Source organism: Pseudophryne corroboree, chromosome 5, assembly GCF_028390025.1.
Source record: "Pseudophryne corroboree isolate aPseCor3 chromosome 5, aPseCor3.hap2, whole genome shotgun sequence".
NCBI lineage: Eukaryota > Metazoa > Chordata > Amphibia > Anura > Myobatrachidae > Pseudophryne > Pseudophryne corroboree.
The window spans coordinates 712,284,444-712,301,598 of NC_086448.1; the positions used below are offsets into that span (position 1 = coordinate 712,284,444).

A 17,155-nucleotide genomic window follows, 5' to 3' on the forward strand; every position below is an offset into this window, starting at 1 on the left:
ATATATAGTAATGCATCCTTTAAATGTTCTATAGTTAACAAAATATTGTCCCTATCCAGGGTATCAATATTCTCGGTCAGGGAATCCGACCATGCGACTCCAGCACTGCACATCCAGGCTGAGGCGATTGCTGGTCGCAGTATAACACCAGTATGTGTGTATATACTTTTTAGGATATTTTCCAGCCTTCTATCAGCTGGTTCTTTGAGGGTAGCCGTATCAGGAGACGGTAACGCTACTTGTTTTGATAAACGTGTGAGCGCCTTATCTACCCTAGGGGGTGTTTCCCAACGCGCCCTAACCTCTGGCGGGAAAGGATATAACGCTAATAATTTTTTAGAAATTAGCTGTTTTTTATCGGGGGAAACCCACGCTTTTTCACACACCTCATTTATTTCCTCTGACTCAGGAAAAAATATTGGTAGTTTTTTCTCACCCCACATAATACCCTTCTTTGTGGTACTTGTAGTGTCAGAAAGGTTCAATGCCTCTTTCATTGCCGTGATCATGTAACGTGTGGCCCTACTGGACATTACGTTTGTCTCGTCACCGTCGACACTAGACTCAGTATCTGTGTCAGGGTCTGTGTCGACCCACTGAGGTAACGGGCATTTTAGCGCCCCTGACGGTGTCTGAGACGCCTGGACAGGCACTAATTGATTTGCCGGCTGTCTCATGTCGTCAACAGTTTTTTGCAAATTGCTGACATTATCACTTAATTGTTTAAATACAATCATCCAGTCAGGTGTCGACTCCCTAGGGGGTGACATCACCAACACAGGCAACTGCTCCACCTCCACATAATTTTCCTCCTCATACATGTCGACACACGCGTACCGACACACAGCACACACACCGGGAATGCTCTGATAGAGGACAGGACCCCACTTAGCCCTTTGGAGAGACAGAGGGAGAGTCTGCCAGCACACACCCAGCGCTATATATATATACAGGGATAACCTTATATAAGTGTTACTCCCTTATAGCTGCTGTTAATATATTTATTTGCTTTTATTCTAAGCAGCTCAGGAGAGCAACCTAGATTGCACCCTTCTCGGCCGGGCACAAAAATCTAACTGAGGCTTGGAGGAGGGTCATAGGGGGAGGAGCCAGTGCACACCACTTGATCCTTAAGCTTTTATTTTGAGCCGCTATTCCCCATGGTCCTTACGGAGTCCCAGCATCCACTAGGACGTCAGAGAAATTACAGACGCTGATTGGATAGTACTTTATCTCTCTCCATACTTTGATAAGTCTCCCCCTAAAGATGATAAATCATGGACAATGGAGATGAATTCTAAACATAGAGAAAAGTTACACAAACTATTTTAATGTTATAAATTTTACAGCAAATTGAAAGCACAATTATGAAGTCAGGCTGACAAAAGTGTACGTGCCACCTACAAAAACTGTTGCCTCAGTAATGTTATGGTATGGGCTTGCAGTGCTGTAATCTGAGCATTACTATAAGCTGAGGATTACTTTAGTTCAGCCTACAAGAGGGCTGAATCCGCTGTATAGAGGCAACAACTGAATTAATTTACCATCAAATCGTTAGCGCCGGGAGGCGCGTGTCCCGGAAATTGCCGTGGAGCCGGGATGCCGCACCTCCCGCTGACCCCCGCCCGGTGCCTAACAACAGGCGGACGCCAGGCGTAAGGCTTTCTAGTACCCGCCCGGCGCCTAGCAACAGGCAGACGCCGGGCGCAAAATCTCCTGGTCCCTGCCCGGCACCTAGCAACAAGCAGACGGCGTGCGCTGTGAGCCACCAGATCCCTAGCAACGGGGACGCCGGAGGCAGATGGCGTTCCCCGTTGCTGGGTAACTAAGTACCCAGCTGTGTACAAGGACGTGCAGCAGGGCAGCTGCACGATATTTGCAATTAAGTAGTTTATTCTGTGATTGGTGCAGCACCATTTATATTCTCTTCCTGGTCACTCCAAAGACGCTGGTGATAGTTCTTAATTCTGTGTGAACCTGTCATCTCGTTGGAGATCCTGCCTGTGTTCTGCTGTGGCCTGGAGACTTTGACTGATCGATTCTTGACCAAATCTTGCCAGCCGGTGTTCAGGTTTTCGTGGAGTATCCACGCTAACAGATCTTTGTTTATATTTATATCTTTAATAACATCCCTGAGCAGTTGCTTTTACTGTTTATTTGCTTATAACATCTAAGACCATTGTTGTTCTCATTATCACTTGTGCATTGGTGTTACAGGGTTAGTTAGGTTTCCCCTTACTCACTCGCAGTCTCAGGTGGAACCTTGTCACTTAATAAGACCGGGGGGCATCGGAGTTTGGGTGGACCTAATTCACCCATTCAAACGCGGCTGCCGTGGGCAGAAAAACACTAGCACCGCAGGCACCATCCGACCACTAAGAGGGGTAAAGGAGTCAGGGGTAGAGCACGAGTTGCTGCAGACATCAATTCTAGCTGCAGCTTTACCTGTGAGTACTGGAACTTCCCAGTTGTTGCATACTCCCCTGAGTTCCAGGTACTCATCCTTAACAGTATCACCAGCCAAAAAAACGGTAGCTTCGTGGGTCGTTTGTCTCCGGATGGAACCAACATAAAATCCGGGCCAGATCCAGGGTTTGACCCAGCAGCTACGGGATCTTACTCTTCGAGTGGACACTCAGGAGGAAACTCGTAGGACCTAGACTGTCTCATTATCCGCTCCCAGGGAGCCTAAGCTAAACCTCCGAGAAAGGTTTTCTGGAGACCGTAAACAGTTTGTGAACTTCCGGAAAAGTTGCAAGCTGTATTTCAAGCTCAGGCCTTTCTCTTCGGGCACTGAGACCCAGCGAGTAGGGATCATAATTTCCCTGTTACAAGGTGACCCACAGCCTTGGGCCTTTGGCCTTTCAGCAGATCACCCTAGTCTGCTTTTAGTGGATTACTTCTTTAAAGCCTTAGGTGTTCTCTACGATGATCCAGATCGGGCAGCGTCCGCAGAGGCCCATCTTCATTCTCTTAAACAAGGGAGAAACTCTGCCGAGGTGTATTGTACCAAATTTCGCAGATGGGCCAATGATTGTGGCTGGAATGACCCAGACTTCAGGAGTCAGTTCCAGTTAGGATTAACTGAACAAACCAAGGATTGTCTCATCCAATATCCTTCTCCGGCCTCCCTGGATGCACTCATGGAGTTAGCCATCAAAGTAGATACAGTAGGCGGATTCGGGAACGAAGAATGGAGGAGGTTCCCTCACCTACGTCTCACTGGACGGTGCCAGAGGTTGTAGGGGATATGGAGGAACCCATGCAAAATCGGGACTTTCCGTTTAACACCTCAAGAGAAGGCTGCCACGATCCTGACTGTAGTTCTCGTATTTGGTGACTTACCCCTGCCATCTGTCCTGGATCCTGTGCCTTTTTGCTCACTGATATAAACAGTTTGTCAGCACCATGACTTTCCTGAGTCCTGAGTTCTCTGACTGAAGGTAATAGTTAACGAGCTCTACCTGTGATTAATCTTCGGTGTGAGTCTGAATTCAGCAATCTGAAGTTTAGGCCTAAAAGCCAGCATCCTCTGTTTGCAGAAGTTCAGGCTTCAGTGTTCTCTCGGCCTGCTAGGCCTCACTCCACATCACAGCCTAGTCTAGAGTACTCACATGACAGTGACTGTTCACCTGACCCAGAGCTGTCCAATCCTCTGCCAGCATGAGGCTCTCTGAATCACCTGACACTACTCACCAATCACCAAGGACCAGGAAGTATAAGTCGGGAGACTGAGTTGGAAACTGGGCCAGTTCCTCGTGTCACACACAGCTCTGTGTGAGCTTTGAAGCTGAGCTCCCTAAAGGTAACCCTTGTACTTCAGTTCCTGTAAAAACTCTGTTCCTTTACTACCCAGTTTGGATTACATTTGTGTTACCATTGATATCCAGTATTCTACAGTTTCAGCTTAAAGGCACAGTTGCAGTGTTTCATCTTAAAGGCACAGTTACAGTATTCTACAGTTTCAACTTAAAGGCACAGTTGCAGTGTTTCATCTTAAAGGCACAGTCGCAGTATTCCACAGTCTCAACTTAAAACCACAGCTGCAGTATTCTACCGTCACAGCTGCAGGGTTCTTCAGACTTGTCCTAAGTTACAGCCACAGTCATCGTTATACTTTCAGATGCGTTTCCAGTTATATCCGGTACCAGCCCGCATTACAGTGGCATCCCAGTCTCACCGGTAACCAGCCCGGTTATCAGTCTCACCAGTAACCAGTCCGTCTTATTATCTTGCCAGTAGCCTCGAGTACATAAGCACCTACTCCTGTGACACTATATCCAGTACAGTCTCCCCTATACATTCATCATCCTGCTATCAAAGTCCGTGGTGATCCAGTAGTCAGGATACGGCTTCCTCTGCCGAGGCCCGGGTTCGATCCCTGGTCAGGGATTGCTTCTTCTTCTCACTGATTCCTACAGACCAGCCTAATATTCACATAGTCCTCCAGTTGCCCGCACAGACTTCACTAACACGGGTTCACAAAAACCACAGTCATGACAGTAGGAACTGGCCTCATGGACCGGCCGAAAGTGTTTGTCTGACGCAGGACCTCCTAAGCAATATTGCAGGATGCTTGGAGGGTTTGGAGTGGACTCAGCATCAATTGGCACAGTGTCTGCAGCGGAATTCGTTCTCCAGAGATTCTCTGACTTTCTGCACTAAGACTCCTGACCAACTGCAGATTTTCTACCAGATGTTATTACAGTTACAAGAACTTTTGTCTAGTATTCTTTCTGTGATGCCTGATCTCTTCAGGAATACTACCAACGTTGATGATCCTGTTTTGTCCCATCCAGTTACTAAAGTCTCTTCCTCTGTGCAAGGAAAAGTTGTTCATCAGAGCTATCCACGGCCCAAGCTCTCTGAAGCTGAACGTCAGTGGCGTAGGGAGCTACATCTCTGTCTTTACATTGGAAATTCCGGTCATTTTGTTAAAGATTGCATTCTTCGCAAGCCAGGTATTGGTGACAAATCTCAGTATCATAGCGCTCATGTCTACAAGTCATCCACAGTAGCCGATCCTGCTACTGCTGACGGGGGTGTCAAGAAGGCTACTCTGAAAGAGACTCAAATTTATGACTGGGGTCCGGTGATTAAAATACCTTATCCCAAGTTGGGTGTCCAGAGAAGAATGTTCAAGCCATTTAGAGTCACAGAGGAGTCCGTGTCTAAAGTCCAAGGAGGGGCGTCCGTGTCTACAGCCCAAGGAGGGGCGTCCGTGTCTACAGCCCAAGAAGGGGCGTCCGTGTCTACAGCCCAAGGAGGGGCGTCCATGTCTATAGCCCAAGGAGGGGCGTCCGTGTCTTCAGCCCAAGGAGGGGCGTCCGTGTCTTCAGCCTAAGGAGGGGCGTCCATGTCTTCAGCCCAAGGAGGGGCGTCCGTGTCTTCAGCCCAAGGAGGGGCGTCCGTGTCTTCAGCCCAAGGAGGGGCGTCTGTGTCTTCAGCCCAAGGAGGGGCGTCCGTGCCTTCAGCCCCAGGAGGGGGTTCAGAGCGTCCAGCCCCAGGAGGGGTTTCCGAGTGTGCAGCCCAAGGAGGGTTATCCAGTGTTCAAGCTCATGTAGGGGCATATGAGTCTTCTACTCAAAAAGGAGTATCTGATCTGTCAACCCCAGGAGGGGTGCTGGAAATAACAACCCTGAGAGAGGTGTCTGATTCGTCAACCCCAGGAGGGGTCACCACAGTTTGAGCCCCAATGGAAGTATCCAGAGTCAAGTTTCCAGATGGGAATCTTTGTGCTACAGATGCAGTTATGAACTCCTGTTTGCCGTCTTCTGAGAGCACCATCATGTTGGCCTCCAGCATGGTTCAGGTCCAGGATGGACCATCTGAACACTTGGATTCTACTCACTCTAGTTCCAGCTGGAATCCGTCTCCTCCGGTTTCAGCTGGTCCAGCAATACTCTAGGCCCAGCCTGGTCAGTCTGTCCTGGTTCCAGCCGGTCCAGCAATACTCCAGGCCCAGCCAGGTCAGTCCGTCCTGGTTTCAGCCGGTCCAGCAATACTCCAGGCCCAGCCTGGTCAGTCCGTCCCGGTTCCAGCCGGTCCAGTAATACTCCAGGCCCTGCCTGGTCAGTCCGTCCCGGTTCTAGCCGGTCCAGCAATACTCCAGGCCAAGCCTGGTCAGTCTGTCCCGGTTCCAGCCGGTCCAGCAATACTCCAGGCCCAGCCTGGTCAGTCCGTCCCGGTTCCAGCCGGTCCAGCAATACTCCAGGCCCAGCCTGGTCAGTCCTTCCCGGTTCCAGCCGGTCCAGCAATACTCCAGGCCCAGCCTGGTCAGTCCGTCCCAGTTCCAGCCGGTCCAGCAATACTCCAGGCCCAACCTGGTCAGTCCGTCCCGGTTCCAGCCGGTCCAGCAATACTCCAGTCCCAGCCTGGTCAGTGCCCGCCCCGGTTCCAGCCGGTCCAGCAATACTCCAGGACCAGCCTGGTCAGTCTCCTTTGGCTCCAGCCAATTCAAGTATCCTCGGATCCAATCCAGTCCTACTTGTCTAGCCAAAGATTTCTCCAGTTTCAGTCTGTTCAAGCTCATCTGGACTCAATCCGATTCCAAGCATTGGTCCGAGTAAAGAACTTTTGTCAGTTGGTCCCAGTAAAGGACTTCTACCATCTAGTTCTAAAATTAGACTTCAGTCTGTCTCTGATTCTGTTTCCTTGTCTTCCAGCACTGAGTCCACAGCTTCTCCGGGGAATTCTAATATCTCTTGTCCTCGATGTCGGGATAATTCTGTTGTAGCATCTAAAGTCAAGAAAAATACCAAGGCTATTGACCTAATGTCTGAATGTGTACATCAGTCTAATGTTGTTTCAGTGGCATCTGTTTCCTTGAGTCCAATTTCATCCTCCACTCAGTCTTCAGAAAATTCAGCCAATGCTCCTTTTTCTGACCCATCACTTTCTGAGCAAGATAATGCCTTGATGAACCAATACATTAGGAATTTCAGGAATGCCAAGAATTGGAAAATAGTACAAAGACAACAGCCTGTTGATTTAAGAGTTGGTTATGTTTCCATTGATTCCACTCCAAGTTCCTTGTGTTGTTCTAAACTTGTTAATGCAGCTTACAAAACGGATGTTGTTACTCCCAAAGAAGACTGGTATCTTCCAAAAGACTTGGACTCAGACTCTGAATTTGATCCAGTTTATGATGCTACTCCTTTCCTGGGAGGTCCCGTTCGTTCCTGTTATGCTTTAATGCATGAAGAGGTTCCAGAATTACCAAAAAACTCTCCATTCTCTGTATGAAAAGTCCTCATTATAGAACAAGATTTAATTTAAGCCTCAGTGGAGTGCTAGCTTCAAAAGCACAATCTTCTCGTACTACTAATCTAGGAAAGGAACCTTCTACAGTTTATTCCTCAGTCCTTTCAGATGAAGGAAATTCCAGTTTTGTCTGATGGATGGTCTACCTGTTCAGAAGATGAAGATCAGGAAGACTTCTGAAGAATCCAGCTTAAGTTTTGTTTCTAGACCCTCTGGTTTCCACTTTTCTGAATCTTTATGTACAAGTTATTCATCAAGTTCCTCTAAGACTAAAGATGGGTGTCCGGAGTCCACCCTTGAAGGGGGGGGGGGGGGGTACTGTCACGTTCCTGACTGTAGTTCTCATATTTGGTGACTTACCCCTGCCATCTGTCCTGGATCCTGTGCCTTTTTGCTCACTGATATAAACAGCTTGTCAGCACCATGACTTTCCTGAGTCCTGAGTTCTCTGACTGAAGGTAATAGTTAACGAGCTATACCTGTGATTAATCTTCGGTGTGAGTCTGAATTCAGCAATCTGAAGTTTAGGCCTAAAAGCCAGCATCCCCTGTTTGCAGAAGTTCAGGCTTCAGTGTTCTCTCGGCCTGCTAGGCCTCACTCCACATCACAGCCTAGTCTAGAGTACTCACATGACAGTGACTGTACACCTGACCCAGAGCTGTCCAATCCTCTGCCAGCCTGAGGCTCTCTGAATCACCTGACACTGCTCACCAATCACCAAGGACCAGGAAGTATAAGTCGGGAGACTGAGTTGGAAACTGGGCCAGTTCCTCGTGTCACACACAGCTCTGTGTGAGCTTTGAAGCTGAGCTCCTTAAAGGTAACCCTTGTACTTCAGTTCCTGTAAAAACTCTGTTCCTTTACTACCCAGTTTGGATTACATTTGTGTTACCATTGATATCCAGTATTCTACAGTTTCAACTTAAAGGCACAGTTGCAGTGTTTTATCTTAAAGGCACAGTCACAGTATTCCACAGTCTCAACTTAAAGGCACAGCTGCAGTGTTTCATCTTAAAGGCACAGTCATAGTATTCTACAGTTTCAGCTTAAAGGCAGAGTTGCAGTGTTTCATCTTAAAGGCACAGTCACAGTATTCTACAGTTTCAACTTAAAGGCACAGTTGCAGTGTTTCATCTTAAAGGCACAGTCGCAGTATTCCACAGTCTCAACTTAAAACCACAGCTGCAGTATTCTACCGTCACAGCTGCAGGGTTCTTCAGCCTCGTCCTAAGTTACAGCCACAGTCATCGTTCTACTTTCAGCTGCGTTTCCAGTTATATCCGCTACCAGCCCGCATTACAGTGGCATCCCAGTCTCACCGGTAACCAGCCCGGTTATCAGTCTCACCAGTAACCAGTCCGTCTTACTATCTTGCCAGTAGCCTCGAGTACAAAAGCACCTACTCCTGTGACACTATATCCAGTACAGTCTCACCTATACATTCATCCTGCTATCAAAGTCCCTGGTGATCCAGTGGTCAGGATACGGCTTCCTCTGCCGAGGCCCGGGTTCGATCCCCGGTCAGGGATTGCTCCTTCTTCTCACTGATTCCTACAGACCAGCCTAATATTCACATAGTCCTCCAGTTGCCCGCACAGACTTCACTAACACCGGGTTCACAAAAACCACAGTCATGACAAAGGCGAAATGTTGCACTCTTGGACTGTGTCTGTTCTGTGGGACCAAGGGACATCTGGCGAACATTTGTCCACAGAAGGCGGAAAACTAGTAGATCTGATTGGGAGAGTTTTTTTTGGGTATCTGTTCAATCCCCTTAAATAATTCATTGTTGTTACCCATTAGGATAACAACCCATTCTGGTCCTAGTGAGGTTACTGCTTTTGTTGATTCCGGGGCTGCCGGAAATTTTATGGACTTGGAATTTGCTCTTTGCCTATGGAAACTCTTTGCTCACCAATTTCTATTTGTGGATTGGATGGTAGTCCTCTCCAAAAAGGTCGGGTCAGTACCCGGACTCCAGTCCTCCAGTTTTTTGTCGGAATGTTCCATTGTGAAGAGTTATCTTTTTTTCTGGTACATTGTCCCCTAACTCCAATTGTTCTGGGCCTGCCTTGGCTTACGATTCATAATCCAGTATTCACCTGGAGTACTGGAGATCTGGTTTCTTGGGGCACAGAATGTGCAATCAAATGCCTGACCATGCCGGTTCGCTCAGCACTTCCTGTCCCTGAAGGGTTGCCAACCCAGTACATATCGTTTACAGACGTTTTCTCCAAACAACAAGCTGAATCTCTGCCTCCTCACTGTCCTTATGATTGTGCAATCAATCTCATACCTGAAGCTAGACTCCCCAAGGGCCGCCAATCTCATACCTGAAGCTAGACTCCCCAAGGGCCGCCTTTACGCTGTGTCTTTGCCCAAGACGAAAGCAATGGAGGAATATATCCGGGAGAGTTTAGAAAAAGGCTTCATCAGGCCTTCTAAATCACCAGTAGGTGCCGTTTTTTTCTTTGTCGGTAAAAAGGACGGCTCTTTGCGACCATGTATTGACTACAGGGGATTGAATAAGATTCCAATCAAAAATTCATACCCATTACCCCTGATCACTGTCTTATTTGATTAGCTCAGAAGTGCTACAATATTTTCCAAGATCGATTTTACGAGGGGCATAAAATCTCATTCGGATCCGTCAGGGAGACGAATGGAAGACCACATTCAATACTCATTCGGGTCACTATGAGTACTTGGTTATGCCTTTTGGACTCTCCAATGCTCCTGCCATCTTCCAGGATCTCATAAATGATATTCTTCGGGATTTCCTTGGAAAATTTGTGGTCGTCTATCTCAATGATATTCTGATCTACTCTGCCTCACTTAAAGAACATCGAGCTCATGTAAAAGCGGTTCTCACCAAACTAAGGGAGAATAATCTGTATGCAAAATTGGAAAAATTTGAATTTTGAGGTTGAGAAGGTGGCCTTCCTAGGATACATCATTACCTCCAAGGGGTTTTCTATGGATCCTAAGAAACTTCAGGCAATTGTGGAATGGGTCCGTCCTTCCAATCTAAAAGTTACTTAACGTTTTCAACGGTTTTATAAACTATTACAGAAGATTCATTGATTCTTTTTCCTCAATTGTTGCTCCAATTGTGAGCCTGACCTAGAAAGGTGCAGATCCTGCTCATTGGCCACCACAGGCGGTAAAGGCTTTTGAGGACCTCAAAAAAGCGTTAATCTCTGCTCCTAAGAAACTTCAGGCAATTGTGGAATGGGTCCGTCCTTCCAATTTAAAAGCTACTCAACGTTTTCTAGTTTTTGCAAACTATTACAGAAGATTAATTGATTATTTTTCCTCAATTGTTGCTCCAATTGTGAGCTTGACCTAGAAAGGTGCAGATCCTGCTCATTGGCCACCACAGGCGGTAAAGGCTTTTGAGGACCTCAAAAAAGCATTTATCTCGGCTCCTGTTCTTCGGCATCCCGATCCAAATCTACCTTTCATTGTAGAAGTGGATGCCTCCGAAGTAGGTATTGGAGCTATCCTTTCGCAAGAGGATCCACTCAGTCATACGCTCCATTCCTGTGCTTTTTTCTCTTGAAAACTCTCTCCTGCTGAAGTCAACTATGACATAGGGAATCGAGAGCTTCTAGCAGTCAAATGTGCTTTGGAAGAATGGAGACACTGGCTGGAGGGAGCAAGGCATACAATAACCGTTTTCACAGACCACAAAAATTTTGTCTACCTTGAATCTGCTAAAAGAGTAAATTCTCGACAAGCCAGATGGGCACTGTTTTTTGCCAGGTTCAATTTCATTATTACCTATGAGCCCGGCTCTAAAAACATCAAAGCTGACGCTTTATCCCGAAGTTTTATGTCTTGTCATGAAGTCTCTAAGTGTCTGGAGGCGATTCTTTCCCCAGGTTGTATTCTTGCTGGCCTAACCATGAATCTTGTCTCTCAAGTCCAGTCAGCACAGATGCAGGCCCCATCTGAGACTCCTTCAGGACTCCTGCTTGTTCCAGAGAAACTCAGATCAGCTGTGTTATCTGAGTTCCATGACAAGACTTCAGGACATCCAGGGGTTAATAAGACTTTACATCTTCTCTCACGCTCTGTATGGTGGCCAACTATTAAGGCAGATGTTCAAGAGTTTGTTAGGGCCTGTCATGTCTGTGCCAAAAACAAGTCTCCTCGTGTTCTTCCTTCTGGACAATTACTTCCTCTGTCTGTACCCTCCAAGCCATGGACCCATTTGTCAATGGATTTTATTGTAGATTTACCAAAATCTTCCAAATGTTTGGGTCATCTGGGTGGTGGTTGACCGTTTCAGTAAAATGGCTCATTTCATTCCTCTGTCTAAATTGCCTAATGCTAAGGATCTTGCTTCTATATTTGTTCAGCACATATTCCGTATTCATGGCCTACCACAAGACATTGTCTCGGATAGAGGCTCTCAATTCACAGCCCGTTTCTGGAGATCTTTCTGTGCGGAACTAGGAATCAATATCAGTCTCTCGTCAGGATATCACCCGCAGTCCAATGGCCAGACAGAACGGGTTAATCAATCTTTGGAGCAATATCTATGATGTTATATCTCTAAATGCCAGGATGATTGGGTTGACTACCCTTTGCAGACTTTGCGTATAATAATTCTGAACATTCTTCAACTTCCATGTCTCCTTTCTTCTGTGTTTCTGGTATTCATCCTAAATTCAATACTTTCACTCCATCACGACTGTCTGGATCTTCCTCTTTTTCTCCCGTGTCTCGCCTTAGGAGGATTTGGTGGAAAGTACATCTAGCCTTGGAGGATGCGGCAGTCCGGTCTGAGAGATTTGCTGACAGATTTCGGAAACCTTGTTCTTTTAAAGTAGGAGACATGGTATGGTTATATGCCCGAAACATCAAGCTTCGCCAGAAATCTCAGAAATTGGGTCTCCGTTACATTGGACCATTTCAAATAATCCAGAAAATAAATCCTGTTGCTTTTTGTCTGCAAATACCCAGGTTGTCAACTAGCAGCAGTAGCTGGCTCCAGGAGGTTTGACCTTTTTGTGGAAGACTGAGAGTGCCACATGATTTTTGGGAGCCTCCCGGCCATTCCGGGAGAGTAGACAAGTATGATTCGGAGCAATAGAACTACAGTAGTCCATCTAAAATTGTAGAGAGAAGTCTGTTGTTAGCCAACTCTAAGGACATATACAAATCAAGTATCTTTGCACTGTCGGGAAGGGTCAAATCTCTGGGTAACCTAGAAACATCCCTGTAAATGCATCATCATTTAATTTTTTTTTCTAGGGTATTCAGCCGTCTCACCAGCTACCTCTCTGACCACTCCATCCTTGCTCCTCTTCAATCTGGCTTTCGCCCACTCCATTCCGCTGAAACTGCCCTGGTCAAAGTCACCAATGACCTGCTTTTGGCCAACTCCAGGGGTCACTTCACTGTGCTCATCCTGATGGATCTCTCTGCGGCCTTCGACTCTGAGGATCATCCTCTCCTCCTCCACAACCTCCAGTCAATTGGCCTCTCTAGCACTGTCCTTGCCTTATTCACCTCTTACCTTGCTATCCGCTCATCCTCTGTGTCTGCCTCTGGCTCCACCTCACCCCCTTACACCCTCCCCATTGGTGTCCCCCAGGGTTCTGTCCTTGTCCCCATTCTCTACTCCATGTACAACTCTTCCCTGGGTGCGCTCATAAACTCATTTGGCCTTCAATACCACCTCTATGCAGATTATACGCAACTATACTCTCCTCTCCTTATCTCTCGGGTACTCTCCCCCCTAACCCACAATATTTCTATCACTGTTCACAACACTATCATCTTCCCCGTTCCCCAACTTTGCTGGATGTCACTTTTGACTCCTCCCTCTCCTTTACCCCCACACATCCAATTTCTGGCTCAATCCTGTCGATTCCAGCTATGCAACATCGCTTACATTAGGCCATTCCTCTCCTAGATTGTGACTAAACTTATTATCCGCTCACTAGTCATCTCATGGCTCAACTATTGCAACATTCTCCTCACTGGCCTCCCAGTCTTCCATATCGCTCAACTCCAATCTGGTCTCAACTGTGCAGCTAGACTTATCTTTCTCTCCCACTGCTCCACATCTGCCACTCCCCTTCGATAAAACCTACATTGGCTCCCTTTCTCCAACAGAATATTCTTCAAACTCCTCAGCCTCACATACAAGGCCCTCTCTAATTCCATACACCATACATCTCCAACCTCATCTCCCTACATACTCCCGCCCACTCCAGTCGGCCAATGACCGTAGCCTCTTGTCTACACTGGTCACTATACCCGATAAGCGAATCCAAGATTTTGCCCCTGCTGACTCTCTTCACTGGAACAAGCTCCCTTGCTCTATTAGACTCTCTCCAACCAAGCAAAGTTTCAACAGGGCACTGAAACTCACCTGTTCTTTATAGCATACCCTTCAGCAAAACCCAGTCTTGAGGCCGCTCTCCCATACTCATGCCTTGGCCATCTCTGCCTAGCTTACTTCCTGACACCAGGCCACCTTTCGCTTGCTTGTACCTCATATCACCTGTTTATATCCCTCTTCCCCTAGATTGTAAGCTCCCCCTAACATGTCCTGTTTTGTGGATTTCTTTAAACATACACAGATGAGTTATACCCTTTGCAGACGTCTGAAATTCCTGGCTTTTTCCCAGCATTTCAATGCCAGGTCCCTTAGCTGTAACCAGCCTGACCCCCCTTTCACACAGGGAAACAAGTCTACCTGGTAACTGACAGATCAACACAGGTATTTATTTTCTGTGAAAGGGTTAACTAGGGTCGAAATTACTGGGTCTCCAACCCTAGTAAATTCCTGGGTTGAAGTCCTGGGAATTTCAACCCAGGTTGACCCTTTCACACAGAAAAAGGACCCGTGTTTATCAGCAAAATACCAGGTAGAACTTCTTAACCCAGTAATTTGACTTTCTATGTGAAAGGGGTATTCATATATTCTGCTTGGTCAATAATAATCCAAACTGCTTCCAGAGACAGAAATTCTCAAAACATGACCTGTTCGAGGTAGTTGAGAGTTGAAGCTGAGAACCACTGCTCTACAGTGCTGCAACTTTGAGTAGCTGTGATGTAGGGAAAGAACAGCAAGCATTCTGACTTGCTTGTTTAGTTAGGGAATATTATAGCCTGCAAGAAGTGACCTGACTTGGCTTGAGAGTTGGACTGCGTACTCATCTTGAGCAAGTTAAGTCATCGTGTCTTTACAGTATTGTGAGTCTTAGTAGATGTGACGGGTTGGGGCCGGGAGACTGGCGCTGGGAATACCAGCAGTCAGCTTACCGACCCGGGATCCCGGCAGCAGAATGCCAGCAGGGGGCGAGTGCAACAAAGCCACGCAGCGGGCTTGGTGGTTTGCTGCACAGGAATAGTTCCTGTTAGTCGGCATGCTGACTGTCAGGCATTTGATCGCTCGGATCCTGGTGTCGGCATGGTGACCGCCGGAATCCAGAGCGACAGGAACTTGACCGCATCCCGATGTGAAAAAAGGGAAAGAACATAAAGCAGCATGCAGCCAAAATTGCATGTTGAGTTAGGGATTTTGCATGTACTGTAGCATTGGTCACTTTTTGTATGTTGTAACGGAAGTGTAGGAAGCATAAAAGAAAATACTTTTGTTACATAGTACAGTTGTTCACTTAACTTAAAAGGCCATAAACTAGTAATAAAATCTGTATAAAGTTTGGAATTTTTCTTTCGTTTTAAACCTTTGTACACAGACTTACGGTATAAGACAACTGGGAGAAATCAGTTAAGTTAATCATAGACTATGATAATTTGTTCAGTAAAATATGAGCTAGAACAGTTAGGAGCACAGTATGCCTGTGCAGCACTAATAGACACAAAATGATCTGCACATTTAAGAGATACTGCTTCTCACTTAGGAAATTATATATAATTTTGCAGTTGCAGTGGCAACCTCAAATGTTAGAAATCAACTGATGAAACAAATGGTATAATCATCTAATGACTGACAGATATGCAATTACAAAACGTAATTAATTTGTACTTGGACATACGGCCTCATATAAAATAAAATGAGATTTTCAGAAGTAAGGCTGAAGGATCCAGCCCCTTGCAGGGAAAGGATTACATTTACTTGATACAAATCTAATAAGCGAAAACTATTTTGATCATTGTGAGCAAAAGGTCAGCCTATGTGCTAAATGTTTTTTCTTTTTCCATGTGTTAAATAAAAGTGGAAAATAGTCCCAGCAGCCCTGTGTGTGGTGATAATTTAAGAGCAAAAAATTATAAATTGCTCCTAAAAGTCATTAAAAGTTTTGATATATAATATAAAATAATAATCATCATGTGAATGAAAAAAATTGTTATGTGAATTTAACAAGTTCTAGAAAATATGTATTAGTGCCCAATTACTACAGTACAGCTTTAATGACAATTTAACTACACAAAATGTAAGTTGGTCAATTAATAGCTCAATGAGTAGGGTGTTTGATTAGAATTCAACAGGTCATAGGTTTGAATCATGGCTATGGCAGAATATTGAAATGCGTATTGGATATTGTAACTGAACAACAACAAGCTCTCAAGTTTACTGCATGAATGTGTGATAAAGAGGATTTGTGTCCAAATCTATTTTCTTGAAGTGGACTATAAATATAATGTGGGTAGGGGCATTATAGCATGGGCTTTCTCTGGGATCAATCTTGTCATGTCCCATCCCCATGAGGCATGCGTCTTATGTTCCTATTGGAAAAATAGGGGGGAAGGAGGGGCGGTTAATTCTTTCTCTGGCACAGGGAACCAAAAAGTCTAGTTACGGCTCTGATTCTACATGTAAACATGCAGAAGACTGAGTTACACACATTTGCAAATATACAATAAGCCACCCACTACATGAAGGCATGGCTGCTTATGGTGTCTTGTCATATGTACATTGTTTTTTAAGCAACTAACTTCTTCACTTTTGAGCAATATTACTTGACTAGGGAGAGATTCAAGACATTGGAAACACATGCCAGTGGGTCTATAATCACATACACAGCACTGATATAGAAAGTTACAGTTCCACTTATACAAATCTATTTAGGTAATCTGTAATTTAAAACAGTGACTAAACATCATTTTCAAAATTTTAAGAAAAAAAAAAACAGAATAATACAACTATACACATTTTATTATTTTATATTTGCACATTTGGCTTTGGTATTACTAGTAAATTAACAATTTAATCTCATGGGGTAAGAGAATGCTACTCAGATGACTTGGCTTTGCCAAATACCTTTAGAAGCCCAAGGAAACGAACATGCTTTTAATATTATGTTGAATTAAACATGCTAATGTCTTATCAAAACTTTACCAGAGGGGAAGCAAATGATCAGTACTTGAATCAGAAGTAAATGCTGAAATGCCAGTAAATATTTGATCTAGAAATAAATTAGGGGAAAAGTAAAAATTAAAACAAAAAAACTTATTTTGTTAATAAAAACCTATTTTAACCTGACGTAAAAGACCTTGAAAAATAAGTGGAATAAACATTTACTAAAAATTAATAATTAAATTACCACATTTTATTCAGCTAATTGCACAGCAATAAGGACATATAGGCATCCAGAGTGAGTTATTGTGGAAAGCTTGTGAAGTCCTTATTTCCCTTAAGTCCTACACAGTATCACTACAGCTGCCAACAATAATAGAAAAAAAAGTCGGGACATCTTGCTCTTGTGACGGAGTGTGAAATCATGTTCTACATAATGGAGCCTAAGCAACCTTGGCGTGATCACGATATTTTCACATCTGAAACGTACTTCTTTAACAATTATAATCATACAACATTCAAAGAACAAGAACAGATTGTGAGAAATGTGTTTTATATACAGATTAGGGAGAACTGTATTTGACTGTTTAGTCAGTTTTGAATGCTACC

At 45.2% G+C, this 17,155-nt stretch overlaps 1 protein-coding gene across 8 annotated transcripts in view; it reads right to left on the minus strand.

Moving 5' to 3' along the window:
- Window positions 1-17,155, minus strand: part of LOC134928326 (polyamine-modulated factor 1-binding protein 1-like) — an 817,199-nt gene that overhangs the window by 128,060 nt on the left and 671,984 nt on the right. Inside the window, exon 22 of one of the 8 annotated variants that reach the window (XM_063923951.1) lies at window positions 16,589-16,655. The exons of the other annotated variants lie outside the window; for them this stretch is intronic. Within the exon in view, the coding sequence (XP_063780021.1) occupies window positions 16,619-16,655 (37 nt within the window). The 3' untranslated portion in view covers window positions 16,589-16,618. The remainder of the gene's footprint in view (window positions 1-16,588; window positions 16,656-17,155) is intronic. 8 annotated transcript variants of the gene reach the window in all.